The sequence below is a fragment of the Centropristis striata genome, chromosome 6 (assembly GCF_030273125.1).
Source record: "Centropristis striata isolate RG_2023a ecotype Rhode Island chromosome 6, C.striata_1.0, whole genome shotgun sequence".
In the NCBI taxonomy this organism is placed as follows: Eukaryota; Metazoa; Chordata; class Actinopteri; order Perciformes; family Serranidae; genus Centropristis; species Centropristis striata.
The window spans coordinates 12137712-12151420 of NC_081522.1; the positions used below are offsets into that span (position 1 = coordinate 12137712).

At 39.3% G+C, this 13709-nt stretch overlaps 2 protein-coding genes across 6 annotated transcripts; one reads left to right on the forward strand and one right to left on the reverse strand.

Moving 5' to 3' along the window:
• Positions 1 to 50: 50 nt before the first annotated feature.
• gcnt3 (glucosaminyl (N-acetyl) transferase 3, mucin type) lies at positions 51 to 1343 on the forward strand. Its single transcript, XM_059334847.1, has one exon. The coding sequence runs from the start codon at positions 51 to 53 to the stop codon at positions 1341 to 1343; it is 1293 nt and encodes a 430-aa protein (XP_059190830.1).
• Positions 1344 to 2335: 992 nt separating this feature from the next.
• On the reverse strand, positions 2336 to 13503 carry bnip2 (BCL2 interacting protein 2). Of its 5 annotated transcripts, XM_059335304.1 has the most exons (12): positions 12437 to 13501; positions 9365 to 9460; positions 9165 to 9232; positions 8346 to 8522; positions 6368 to 6550; positions 6112 to 6214; positions 5880 to 6011; positions 5693 to 5779; positions 5505 to 5603; positions 4602 to 4637; positions 4008 to 4035; positions 2336 to 3024 (listed from the first exon to the last, which is right to left on the reverse strand). In XM_059335304.1, the coding sequence occupies exons 1-11, from the start codon at positions 12802 to 12804 to the stop codon at positions 4023 to 4025; spliced, it is 1362 nt and encodes a 453-aa protein (XP_059191287.1). In that variant the 5' UTR covers positions 12805 to 13501; the 3' UTR covers positions 2336 to 3024; positions 4008 to 4022. The 5 variants fall into 5 exon arrangements, 4 of the variants coding, with proteins under 4 accessions (XP_059191287.1, XP_059191285.1, XP_059191284.1 ...); XR_009394556.1 differs by having other exon boundaries at positions 4008 to 4637; positions 12437 to 13503; XM_059335302.1 differs by lacking the exon at positions 4008 to 4035 and having other exon boundaries at positions 12437 to 13502.
• Between the last annotated feature and the right edge of the window lie 206 nt (positions 13504 to 13709).

A 13709-nucleotide genomic window follows, 5' to 3' on the forward strand; every position in this document is an offset into this window, starting at 1 on the left:
AGCACTCGGCAGTGGTTAACCGTTGACCAGCAGTCCTCTAAAGCAAGGAAATGGCTTTTTCAAGGTTGTTGAAGCTGCGAATGCTGAGGACCCTCTCTCTCATCTTCATTGGTATGATCCTTTCTTTTGTCCTTTGGGAAACTGGCTCAAACAGGCAGTCATTGCCTGAACTCAGAATACCACTTCAGTTCTCTGCTGACCTGCCTGGCTGCTCGGCTATCATCGGTGGAGACACAGAGGGCAAGCATGTCGAATTAGAAATGCTTCTGGTGTCCAGGAAAAGACAGAATCTTTTATCTGAGGACTTTTATCTCAACATGACAAAGGACTGTCCATCTTACATTGAGAAGAGAGGCTTTATTACAGTGCCTCTCAGTAAAGAGGAGGAGGATTTTCCCATTGCCTACTCCATGGTGATCCATGACAAGACTGAGATGTTTGAGAGACTTCTACGAGCTGTTTACGCTCCTCAGAACATCTACTGTGTGCATGTGGACCAGAAATCCTCGGAAGAATTTCAGAAGGCTGTGAAGGGAATTGTTTCCTGCTTTCCTAATGTGTTTATAGCCAGTAGATTAGAAAGAGTGGTCTATGCCTCATGGTCCCGAGTGCAGGCAGATTTGAACTGCATGAAAGATCTGCTGAACTCACAGGTCCAGTGGAGGTACCTGCTTAACACCTGTGGGACAGACTTCCCCATCAAAACCAACAGAGAGATGGTTCAGACACTGAAGACCCTCAATGGGAGGAACAGCATGGAGAGTGAGGCCACAAATGACTACAAAAAAACCCGTTGGCTGTATCATTTCAATGTAACTAACACAATCAGCCAGACAAATGTGAAGAAAAGTCCTCCACCTATTAGCAGCCCCATGTTCACAGGAAATGCTTACTTTATAGTCACAAGAGCCTTTGTGAAACATGTGATGCAGGACAGAGAGGTTCAGCAGCTTCTGGAGTGGGAGAAGGACACATTCAGCCCTGATGAGCACCTGTGGGCCACTCTACAGAGGATGCACTCTGTTCCTGGATCCACGCCTGCAAACAGCAAGTACGATGTGTCAGACATGCAATCCTTTGCTCGTGTGGTGAAGTGGAGCTATTTAGCTGGAGATGTGGAAAAAGGAGCCCCCTACTATCCTTGCACCGGTGTTTACAGAAGAGCAGTTTGTGTGTACGGAGCTGGTGACCTCCCATGGCTGCTGAGACAACAACAACTCTTTGCAAATAAGTTTGATCCTGCTGTTGATGATATTGCAATTAGATGCATGGAGTCATATCTGCGTGTCAAAGCTTTAGGGCGTGATCCACTGTTAACAGATCCAAGTTTCACCGTTTTGTAAAGCTTATAATCTCTAAAAATGTAAAATATAATTTATTAAAGCAACAGTGCATCCGGTGACTTAACTATATGCTGCTTATGAATCAATTATTTCTGTGACCCCTCAAACAAACTTTATATATATATATATATATAAACATAATAATACACATAATATAAACATGGTGTGATTAACTATTGGACAATGTGTCTTTGTTAAGAAAATGTTATTTCTTTTTATGACATGGTGCAAATGTTACATTTTTAGCTGTAAATTATCAAAGTTGGTAATTTGTATTGTATTTGAGTTATCTTAAATGCTTTGTGCACTTTAATAATACTATGGGATACAACTTCTATTTTCCAAACTACTATCGATAATTGAAATGATGTTATATGTAGATATGATTTATTTCCCCCCATAATGTATGCCTAAATACACACAAGGGCCAGCTTTATTTAAAGGGACACAAGCATGATGACGTCATAAAAAAAGTATTGCTTAGTTAATCATTACATTTCAAATTCAATTTTGAAAAACGTGAAAATGAATTATTTCATGTACCCTTACCAGTGTTACCAAGGGTAATTTTATAGAAAACATTGATGTATTTTATATTGCTGGGGATTTTCAACTAAAATTAAATAAATAAAATGACTCTGTTGATGTTAAGGTTACTGTCAGTATATTGTAATGTTTTATTCTGTGTATATTCTGTCAAGATACTGATATGGGTCCTGTTATGTAATTTCTTATATTGTATTCATATACTTATCTATGATTTCAATGAAATGTGTAATTGTGGTGCCATCTAGTGGATCCTGAGTGGAATGGAATAACAGTACCTATAGCAATTTAGTGAATATTTGAATTTTGCTTTTGGTGTTTTGTCATATAATACATATACTTTTGTAGTGCCAGCTCTATCTATAGCTATACATCTATAGCTCTATCTATCTTGTCACCACTGCACCGGTATTAAATACAATAAATAATACAAAACAATGATGTGGTTCAATGACTTTACTTGGAGGAATTGTTACATTAAGACCTACATCTTCGTTTCAGATTGTTGTTCTCACAAAATGTTCTCCCTCCATAAGTCAGAGGGCACATTCAAGTGAGGGACAAAAAATAAAACTTTATTTTCCCCAGGCAGGATTTTGATAGAGAACATCAGCAGTGAACAGTGAAAAAAGGTGCTGTCAAAACTTGTTCTATGAAAATGCCACTTTATGGGTCAGTGACCTAAAATGCAGTTTAAAAATCAGAGCAACCATAAAAATATATTAATTTCTCTCCTTTGTCACCCTTTGAATATAAATATATATTTAAATGTAATAAAGCAGAACATGCATCAACCATTTGTAACAGAGTGCCTTAAATAACGTGTAGATACACCAGTAACTAGGAAACACCAATAAGCTAACTTTGACATGATATATAGGCAGTAAATTAAAAAAAGGAAAAAAAGATCAAGGTTTCAGACAGCATGTGGAAAAAAGATCAAGTTGTAAAAAGTCCCACGATGTAACAGGCAGCATAGTTTCAGAAAGGCACTTTGTTGATGCGCAGAGCTTTAGTCTTCAGTCACGTTGCCCCCAGAACACAAACATAAGATCTCCTCCTCCACATGTTGCAGGGTCACTCTGGAACAGCAGCAGCTGCGATCTCCACTTTGCCATGCATGTCCTGGTCGATTCTGCAGACAAATTCATCAGGTTACTACAATGCATTATAATGTAATGCACATTTATTATATGAAATACACATTTCATATAATCACATCCTGAAATGTGACTGTTGCCCTTTCCCCATTACAAAGGGAATCATTTGTATGAGAGTATTTACATTTATTTGTTTTTCTCCACTTACCAGTCTTATTTTCAGCATACAAATAAATGCCTGATATTATCCATGCTCTTTCTACTGAAAGCTCTTTCAATATCTAGGCAATACCAACAGTTGTATCATCATGAGGTTCTTCCCTCCCCCTGAAACCTTGCAAGACAAATGCACTAATTTGTATTTGTAATATGTACAGCAGAAGACCAAAATCCATGTTAGGGCACATTATCTGCAGCATGCACTGCAAATAGTTAAAAATGTTGTACAAAAAGAAAATGTATACACCTTATGCATTTTTTGTTTTCTAATAAAATCTATACCCATGTGATTTGTGCAACCTTTGCGCTTAAAATGTGCAATTATTGCAGATACGGTCACTGCAATGTGTGAAGTTTTAGTGCATTTTTCTTGCAAGTTTGCCGATCCACTTAGGATCTCGTGCTGCTAATAACACAAGTGCAGCTAATTGTGGCAGTGTTGCATTCACAAAACAGAGTCTCTTCTACAACCATTATTACAGTTCTAATGTTGTAACATGCCACAATCTATCCGCTAATTAATAACCTGACTACTTATCAGTACTGAGCCGAAGATTTCTGTGTGCATAAGCAACGCTGACAAAGTGGCAGTTTGTGGCAGTTACTAAACATCAGCAGGGAGTGCAGTGAGTCATGCAAAGAGCTGTGAGAGTGGACAAGCCGAGTGTTCAGTGAGGGGTTACTGAGGGGAACCATGTGAGGACATGGTTACAGTGCAACCAAAAAACCACAGTGACTAAGACAGGCTCCTTCCTTGTAATTCCACCCAATTCAGTCGTACAAACATGAACAAACTTACCCAACATAAACCACATTAAAATCCAAACCTGTTTTTTTAAAAAGACATGCATGTAAGTGCTACTTGATGCCTCAACTTTAATATCAGAAAGCAGAAATGCAATTATTTACCTCAAAACTGCTCTAACTTGTTGTTGACATAAAATCCAGTAGTGATTATCACATTGAACATTTTAAACCACATACAGACAGCTGATGTTACTTTAAAGCAATAATTAAAAAAAAAAACCTTTCACAAGAATTGGCTGTACCTGGTTAAACTTCATTAAACTTTACAAAATTGGCTCAGAAATGGGATTTAGTTGGTTAAACAATCACCAAGGCACCTATTTTTGGAAATCAATCAGACAGCTTCTCAGCCTGCTTTTAAGGGAATGTTCTGAATCTGCCGGGAGGGAAATGTGGGACGTTTGGGGAGCAAAGTTGTTAATTTTGGCCAGAAGGCAAAAGCAAATCATCAGACTACAAACACGCGGCAGAGAATGAGGTGTATTGGTGCATTTCTGAAAGCCAACAGATCATTTTGTTGTTAGTTTTGTGAAATGCAAGAATAACAGAATGCTGACAGACTGACCCTGGGTGAAAGTGCATATACCTTTTACAGCTTTTCTTATTTTTTTCGTCGTCAAACCTTAAGAGGGGGCAGGGAAGGAAAGGAGTTAAGGAAAGGAGAATTACACAGCCAACAGCAACCAGACATCCAAAAGAGCAAAAACATTTGATAAAATGAGTATTTGTGCTGAAGTCTTTTCAAATGCCACATTTGATAGAAGACCCGCCTCAGGGTAAGTCACAGCAAGGAAAAACACAAGACGAGCCATCTCTCAGCATGAGCTCAAAAGTTATGCATACCAGCAAAGGTTAACATGAGGAAATCATGAAATGTGTTCTTTTAAAGCCGTTTAAAGGACAAAATTATCTAGATGCTATTTTTTTCTGTAATGCTCACAGTTGTAATGCACAAGGTTATACAAGGCTTTAAAGGAGTATTTTACAAAAGATATTGGTAATCTACATTTGGACCTCTTCTTCAGCAGAAGTTCCAGTAAGACAGTCATTCGTATAGGCAGGCAGTGTACCTGATTTTGGCAAATTCCTATATCATACTCGGGAATATTCTGACTTTTAACAAAGACGAATTGCGAAAAACTCCAAGTGAGTCAGACTCATAAGCACCGACATCTAATCTACACTGACCACAAAGGACAAGCAGAATGTTGCTGTAGCACCACCTACTGATGAAATGAACCAAATTCTACAGGATCAGTCAGAGCTGATACTGTGTACACACAAAACTTTACTAGAATACCTAGTATACCAGCAAGGCACATCAAAAGACTTGGTTAATTCGATTTTGTACCAAGTTTTGTGAGGACTTGATAAGCCACTCCGCTGCACAGCTGCAAAATCTCCTGAGCCACACAGGTCTTGATGCTAGCCTCAACCCAGAACCCCCCGGACATGTAAACTTATGATGCGTTATATTGAGCATACTTACTGTTTGATACAATCTGGTATGGACACATACTCCATCGGAACCAGTTCTGCAAGGTCTGTCAAGCTGAACACATACTTGATTTTCTGACTAAATTTGGAGCTGTGGAGCAGGAAATGTCAGAATTAGGAGTTTCCAGGAAAAAAACAACTTAATTTCATTATTCTAACAATCCCAAACATTAAAGTTACCTTATGAAAGGTTTTGTGAGTGCCAGCAGGGTGCGAATAAACCAAGAGGGATGTACAATTATCAAAGACTTCAAGTTCTTCCTTAACCTGTAAAAATAGAAAAATAAAAAAAGAGTAAGAAAAAGTGTATTACATATGCTGATGCTGTTCTTTGGATTAGCCTGATGCCTCTGTATCTCTCACTGACCTCCTATCAATCTGCTGATAACACTTTCTGAGCCAGCCGACAGTGGGCATCTTTTTCCGAGAGGTTGCTCCATTCAAATACACAATCATATAGTTCTCGGCAACCAAAAGCTCCAGCGTGCCGATGACATACCTGCAGGAATTTAAAAAAAAAAAAAAAAGGGGGAAATCCCATAAGCACCGGTTCTGAAATGAATGCTCACAAGGCCAGGAGATATTAAATAAACACTCACTTGAATAAATTGTCCATGATGTATCTGTAATTTGGTTGATTGCTTTCAGGCATAAAGCACACAGCGAACACAATTATGGCATTCAAGCCGTCTCCATAGTAACCTGCAGTGAAATATCAAACATGAAAAATTGATGTTTCAGTATAAGAAAACCACTTTCACAGTCATGACTGTTTTTTTATTTCATATTATGTGGGATATAAATGTAAAACAGCTTGTTGATCAAGGAACAAGGAAATGTCACAATGTCACTGACCTCCATGGCTAATAACTCTCTTGTAAGGTTCAATGGCCTTCATGTCCACTCTGTGTTCCTGGTCTCCAATACGAAACACCCTCCAGCGTCGACCCTCCTCCCTCTCATCCGAGGCAGCGTACTCCTGCACTGACTCCACGCCCTTCTGTAGAAGTTCTGTGGTTTTCGGCTTGGGGAGATCATCTAAAAAGGAGGAGATGAGACGTCTTAAACCCACAGTTTAGATGGAAGTGAGAGCCGTCTGATGTTATCAAATCAGAAATTGATCAAATCATTTATTTAATGTTTACAATCAAACTTTTCAATCTCATGCATTTTATACATGCATTATATTTATTTTTTTGTTTCTATCTTTGCATCCTGATGGCATGCTTTCTTGTAGAATCAACACCAACAATCACATCTTAGCTTCCATGTCCCCCTTTCACTGGAGGTTACCATTTACATGATACAATTTCGTGAGGGGAAACCCCATAATTGTTCCCTGCATGACAAATCAATGTGTCAAACCAACACGCTGAAAGGTCTTCTGTGCGTCTTTTGTAGAATGTATAGCTTCATGATGTGCAGTGCCTAATTCAGTGCTTCATGCAGACGTCACGTAAAATGTTAAAGTGATCACGTATGTCAAGCATGCAATAAGCAGAATAGAAGAGTATGTGAAAAGTGAAACCAAATCATATTAAGACACTTTTATAAGGATCTCTCTGTGAGCAGCCCATTTCTGCGCTATACATATTAATCTCTTTCTTCTTCTCATTCACGCACACAGATTTTTGCATGGAAATGCCAGCTAAAATGTTTATGAAATCATCTCCTGAATAAATCATTTAAGTGGTAAAATGCCACATGTAATATGTCTCCAATTAAAGGCTAAATTCAATCATTCTTCATTTTTATTATGCTATAATCTATTAGCTTTTGTGTAATTTCCTGTGATATTTTGTACAATATGACAGTGAATGACTAATAGCTAACTAGCACTTTTGCAAATGTTTAAATGGCTAATACTACTGCTGATGAAACTTCTTCTTAACTGACAAGTTGCAACTAATTGTTTCCTCAAATGCAGGAAAATTTTAAGAAAAAGAAAAATGTCATGCACAAAAACATTAAACTGAAAATGAAATGTATGAAACACAAACTCCAAATGATTTGTTCGGACAACTGAGACAAAACATAATCTGGACAATAGGAGTTGATTGACTCGTGGTTGGCTGAGCAGAAGGGGGGCTGTCCAAGAGACCTTACCACAAGGAAGAGAGAAACCTGTTGCTGGCCTGCAGCCTGTTTCCAGGCTGAGAACGGAAACAATTCTTCCAAGTGAAAAAGAGGAAGGCAGCAGTGTGGAAACACAAAAACAACAAAACACATTTTAACTACATTTAAAGCAGTCAGCTGCCTAACTAAACCTGTACAATCAGGAAAGAAAACGCCAATGGATCCAAGAACCAGGGGAAAAAAGACTTGTCTGATGCTCAAAAAAGGATTACCACATTGATAAAAAAGGGAAGAAAAAAACACTCATTTGATAACACATCTGCTTCTGTCTTACAGGCCAACAAATAACCTGAAGAAGGCTACATTTTTTCATACATAAATTACATGACCGTGGACTTCATCTGGGTCCAATTTGAAAGCATCTGTGCACCTCCCACCTCATCAGGTCAATCTAAGCTGTACTCTTTCAGTATCGATAAAACAAACTTGAACAAACAGGGTTTCCACTGCATGGTACGGCTCTGCTTGGCTCACTTTTGGAACCAGGACCATCTCTCTTTAGTTTGTTTTCCAGTGCTAGATAGAACCTCAGCTTGCTTGAAGTGGTGCATAAAAAGGACCAGCTACTATCCACAACTTTTGTGAATGGAAAACCAAAACAGAGCGCGCGAGTAGTGCCATGTTGTACCACGCAGTGGAAATACGGCATAAGTACTGAAAACATAATCATTGTCATCATATGATACAGGGTTCTTACCTTCCCATTCAAACTCATTGCTGTTGTCTGAAGGTGTGTCTATGTCATCGAGGTCCAGCTCTGTACTTTCATCCAGCTCATCAGAGAGAAGAGAACCTTCGCTGCGGTCCAGTGTTAAACTGATGTCCGGAGCTGCAAGCTTCTTCTTTGCCTTCTTGCCATGATCCATTGCATAACCTGGAATACATGCCAAATACTCAGTGGTTATATTGTTTGTAAGAGCAATTTAAAAAAGGCTTAAAAGACTATGTTAAAAGGCACCCTTTTGTGTTGACTAACTCAGAATGTTGAGGCTGTCAAGGTCTGGTACTGTGGGTTGGGGCGTCAGTGGGGTGATGTGTTCAAACACCTGTAAACGGTGTTAGTTTTCCCAACACTGTTGCCCGTTATTAACACTTTAGCACTGTTTGTACCACCAATATCACTGTCAAGGCAGAAGGTGCAGTACGGTTTTATCAACCAGGACATCCTGGTAAGTGTGAAATAACCCCCAGTACCTTTGTTAGCTCTGTTGCACTATTAGCGTTAGCACTGCTGATAACAATGCCCCCTCCCACGGTGCCCTGGACAAAGTGAGTTGTGCCTCTGTTCTTTTAGCATTGTCAGCACCATTAACAGGGCTGGCATTTCTAGCCGCCATAATTTTGGCTGAGGCACCTCCGTGTTTGTTTGTGACGTCAGGTGAGAGCTGTGTGCAGCCAATCCCTCTCAGTTTTATTTTGAAAGTCAGTCAGCACATTTAAGAATGACTTAAAAACATATGCCCATTTCCTTAAATATTGTACAGAAATGCATTGTTTACTATTCTTTTGTCATTACCAGGGTCTATCTCTTCAGAGGTTCCGGCAAAAAGCTCATCTTCAAGCTCCTCTTCTTCCGGTAAGGGCCTAAGTCAAACAGCAGGTCATCATGACTTCAGCAGGGTTAGGGTAAGTGTGATTTTCAAAACACAAACGTGACAAAAAGCTGTGAACCATGATCCATACATCATTTGTAACATTATAAGTGAGTGACAATACCGTGGAAAGTCTTCATCTTGCCACTCTTCCTTAAGTTCAACACCCTCCATTCTTAAGCGAGCTTCTGTTGTGGCGACTGACTCTTGTCGCTCCAGGCTGGGAATGAAAACACAAAAAGGTTATGCCGTGTAATGATCTCTAATTGCAAAAAGACCTTGTTGTACTACAAATGTACGAAGATCAAGAGCAGGGCCAGCAGAGATTAGTCGTGACAAACAAAACTCAGACACATAATTAGTTGTCTTGACAACAGCTGCTTGTGACTTGTACAATCCTCAAAGGATTATTGAGGAAATGTAGACCAGGAGTCATGGGCAATTTTTGTTTTTTGGGTTAATACGTCAGCACCTAAAACATTGCTTTGAAACTAAACTTGTGTTCTTCTTGTGTTGTTTCATGTGCAGGGTGTATGTTTAATTGTGAAATTTAATTATGATGTAAATGCATGCTTTGTGGGGTTTGGTAAAAAGCAAACAGACCAAAGACTAAAGACAAAGAAAAAACAACAACTCTATGTCTTAACTATCATAAATATCAGGAGAGAGACCTGGCTGGCACCCCTAAAAAAACTAAGACAAAATAGAATAAAGCATTACATGTAAACCGTCACAGTGAATATGGATAGTGATAATGTTGGAATACTGCAAGATAATAGATTCACTTGACTCAAGTTGTTCAAAAGCTATGCTGACAAAATGCAACACAGTGCTGGAAAAGGTTCATTTAATTTTAAAGGATTCAATTGAGCAAAACAAAAGAATAACATCTAAATCTGTTTCAATATATGATTTACATAACTCTACTAATGTGTACTGCTTCCCTCTGGTGGCCCATCAACATCTGATGTAACAATATGAATTCCTCGACAGAGGTATGAGTCTTACAAGATTTGTTTTAACATTTGTTGGTAAGAGATCAAGTTTCATGTATTGTCAAATTCATGTGAAATGGCTAATGAGATTACTGACAACTTCTTTATTGACACTCAAAATGTATACAGTTTACTTCTCAGTTTGTATCACCTAATGTTTTAGTTGCAGTGCAAATGACATGACAGGTGAACAAGTAATCACTAAGTAGTCACTTAAGTGCAAAACTGAACACTTTAAAGTTTGAAAAGTGTCCCTATGGCTTTTAGGATTGCCCTTAAATGTCCAATCCTTACTATATAATAAAGTGTAATAACAGTCTTTTTTAAATTTCCAACCACCTTTGCATCACAGCAAGTCAGTGAGAACCCTGTTTATGTTTACATACCCAGAAGTATGTTCCCTGGTGCTCAAGGATGAAATGGGCTTATTGCCTTTTGCAACTAATGAAATGCTTTGATTTGATATGCTGTACCAGCTACTGGACAGTTGCTTTGTATTCCACTGCTAATCAATACATAATTCACAGTCCTGCATGTTGATCGAGAATCACCTCAAGGGTTTCAGCTTGCAACTGGCAACATAATCAGATCACTGGCTTCTTGAATAGCTTACAAGCTTGTGTTAAGGGCTTAGTTTATAAACCATAAGGCCACTCACTAATGCTGATCATGGTATCTGTATCTTTGCTGTACAGAGCTCCCTTTGATGCATTAATCACATACACGACTGTATTTGTGCTCCCAGACACAAAAACATTCTGGGCATTTGGTACTCAACATTTCAAAAAGTTTAGCTGTTTGCTCATGTATAGTGCTAATCTCCACATTACATGAGAAATGCAACAGAGAGAGGTAGAAGTGCCACAGGAATGCAGTTTCCTGAAAAGAAAGCCTGGCAATCACAATGCACTGGAGACCAAGCTGTTTGTTGGGGAAGCTGCCACATTAAGGAGTCAATGGAAAAGATTATAAAATAACTATAATAAAAATAAGAAAGCACTTTGTTTTGATGGGTTGAATTGAGCTGCAGATCTGACCAGAAAGTTTGACCAAAATGTTTAATGAGAACTTCTTGGAAGTTTTCATGGTCATCATTTCATCCATCGTGACAGGAATAATATTTGTGGCCAAAATCTTTGCAATACGATTCTCTTCTTCATTTACACCTATAACATGGCATATTCAAATTTAGTTCCATTACTGCGATACAGTGCAAGTTGGTTGGACCCACTTTAAGAAAGCCCTGAGTTCCCCTGGTTCTGTTTACAAAAGCATCTACACTTATCTGCTCCTGTCAGATAAAGGTCTAAGTGGTCTTTTTTCGGCTTGAGTGTGGAACTCTCTGAGTTTAAACATCTAATTATTTGGTTAATATAAGTGATGTGTATTCCATGCGAAGATTAAAAAAGGCAGAGAACAATATATAGCAAACCCCCTTATCATTTCAACCACAGATCTGCACAGTGGGCCTTTCCATACAAAAATATGAGTTTGTCAAAGGTCAGCTGAAATATGCTCCGAGCATGTAATGCTGCTAAACTGTCCAAAGATGTTGCCTTCTATAACCTACAGAGGCGTGAGACAATGACAGTCACACCTGTACAGGATCATGCTATCCAAAAATAGCCATGTAATATACCATTTTCCCAAAGCTTATAGTTTCTAGTTTTTGTTTAGATTGAGTCAGAAAAGAGCTGAGTTAACTCTATTGTGCTTTGAACATCCTAGTCTGGACAAAATAAAATGAGGTTGCACAGGTATTTCTGTTATTATGTCTACCACCTCTGCAATGTTGAGGAAATACATGTCATACCAGACTCAGTCAAGCTTCTACTTTTCCGGCTTTTCTGGGCAGTTTTTAAATATGAGAATCTCACACTGTTTGGAAATGGTATGACATCCTCTTTTAGAATTAATGTCTGTTTGTATTCTGAGCCAAACAGTTAAGTTTTGAAAACAGCAAATAATGGTGACGAGCACTGGTTTGGGTACTAGATAATTACTCGCCTCTCAAACAACATTCAAATCCAGTACAATGGAAAACATTCTTAGACACTTGAACACAGGCATTTATCTGGTTAAGGTGTCGTAGTCTTGGAGAACAGCATTTTTGCAATGGAGAGGTGAAACCAGAAACGTGCTGCTATTTTTTAAAGGGGGCACCGTGTAGGTCAAACCTAAAAAAATCTACATCTACAGACCTTCCAAGGGGTCCAGGTGGCGAGCGTGGCTGGGGCAGGCTCACTGGGGTAGAACTTCTTGCTCCGGGCTGTTTCAGCTCATTGTCTGGAGTTGTCCTTTCCTGTGGCGTACCTCTTGTTTTGGTAAGACTCTCTTGAAGTGCCTCTTCGCCATTTTCAACTGTGGAAGCTGTGCTATTTTCTAAGTCGTCTATTTCCTCGTCGTCGCCTTCTCCTGACACTCCAGAAGACGAGGGACTAGACGTGTGTCTGTTTCCCAGCTCCTCATGAGTCCTCCTGGGTGTGACAAAATCTGAGCTGCTATTGTTCAAATTCATATCACTTACACCCTTCAGCACCGCTTCACTCTCAATCACATCCGATGCCATGAGTTTCTCCTGTCGCCCTACTTCTAGAGCGGATCGGAGCAAAATAGTCCCGACAGTGAAAAGCTAAAACACCGGTTTGCCGTTTAACCCAAATCAGCCAAAGATAGCTGGATCGGACTTACACAACTTCTTTAAAAGTTTGTGGCTAGCGTGCTAGCTCTTGTCCGCTATACAGCTAGCCAAGAGGGCTGTTGTTGTTGACAGCTAGCTATGCCAACTCACAGCAATCTTATTAACCAAGTACTGTTAAATGCCACACCGGCTGCACAGACAGTCACCTTTTCCTAATGCGTCACAATGCGAGAACTCAGGACACCAAAAAATATGCTAGCTTTGCATAAGCAGAGGTGCGCAGTGATCCTACTTATCACTTTCCTCCCTTCCTTCCTCTAAGTCACAATGTTCTCCTGCGGACGTCACGTTAGTCACGCTAGCGTCTGCGCTACAGTTAGCTAGCTAACTAACTTAGCCACAGACCAACTGGAGTTGTCCACTTTTTTTATGTCCACATTAATCCACAAAATAAAGTCGGTTGTCGACTACGAGAAAACGTTAGGACAAGTTTTCCATGGATATACGTAAAGTATAAAGCCAGTATCGGCTGATTTAAAAGAGCCGGGTACCTGTATATGAATCTCCGCAAGTCGGTTGTTTGCTAACAACGCTAGCGAGCTAACTAAGCGGAGAATTCTGTTGTTACGTTTCGAGCTCGCGGTAGCCAGCGTTCCATGGAGTTGCCAGTTGTGTTAGTTGCAGGTTTGTATCTAAACTTCATACCTTCATCTCTCCAGCACAAAGCACAAAAAACTCAACACATTTTCTTTTAATTTAAATGCATGGCTCTAACTGTCTGAATTATAATGTTTTTATTGTTTCGTCTATTTGCAAAGTATTATTTTATATCC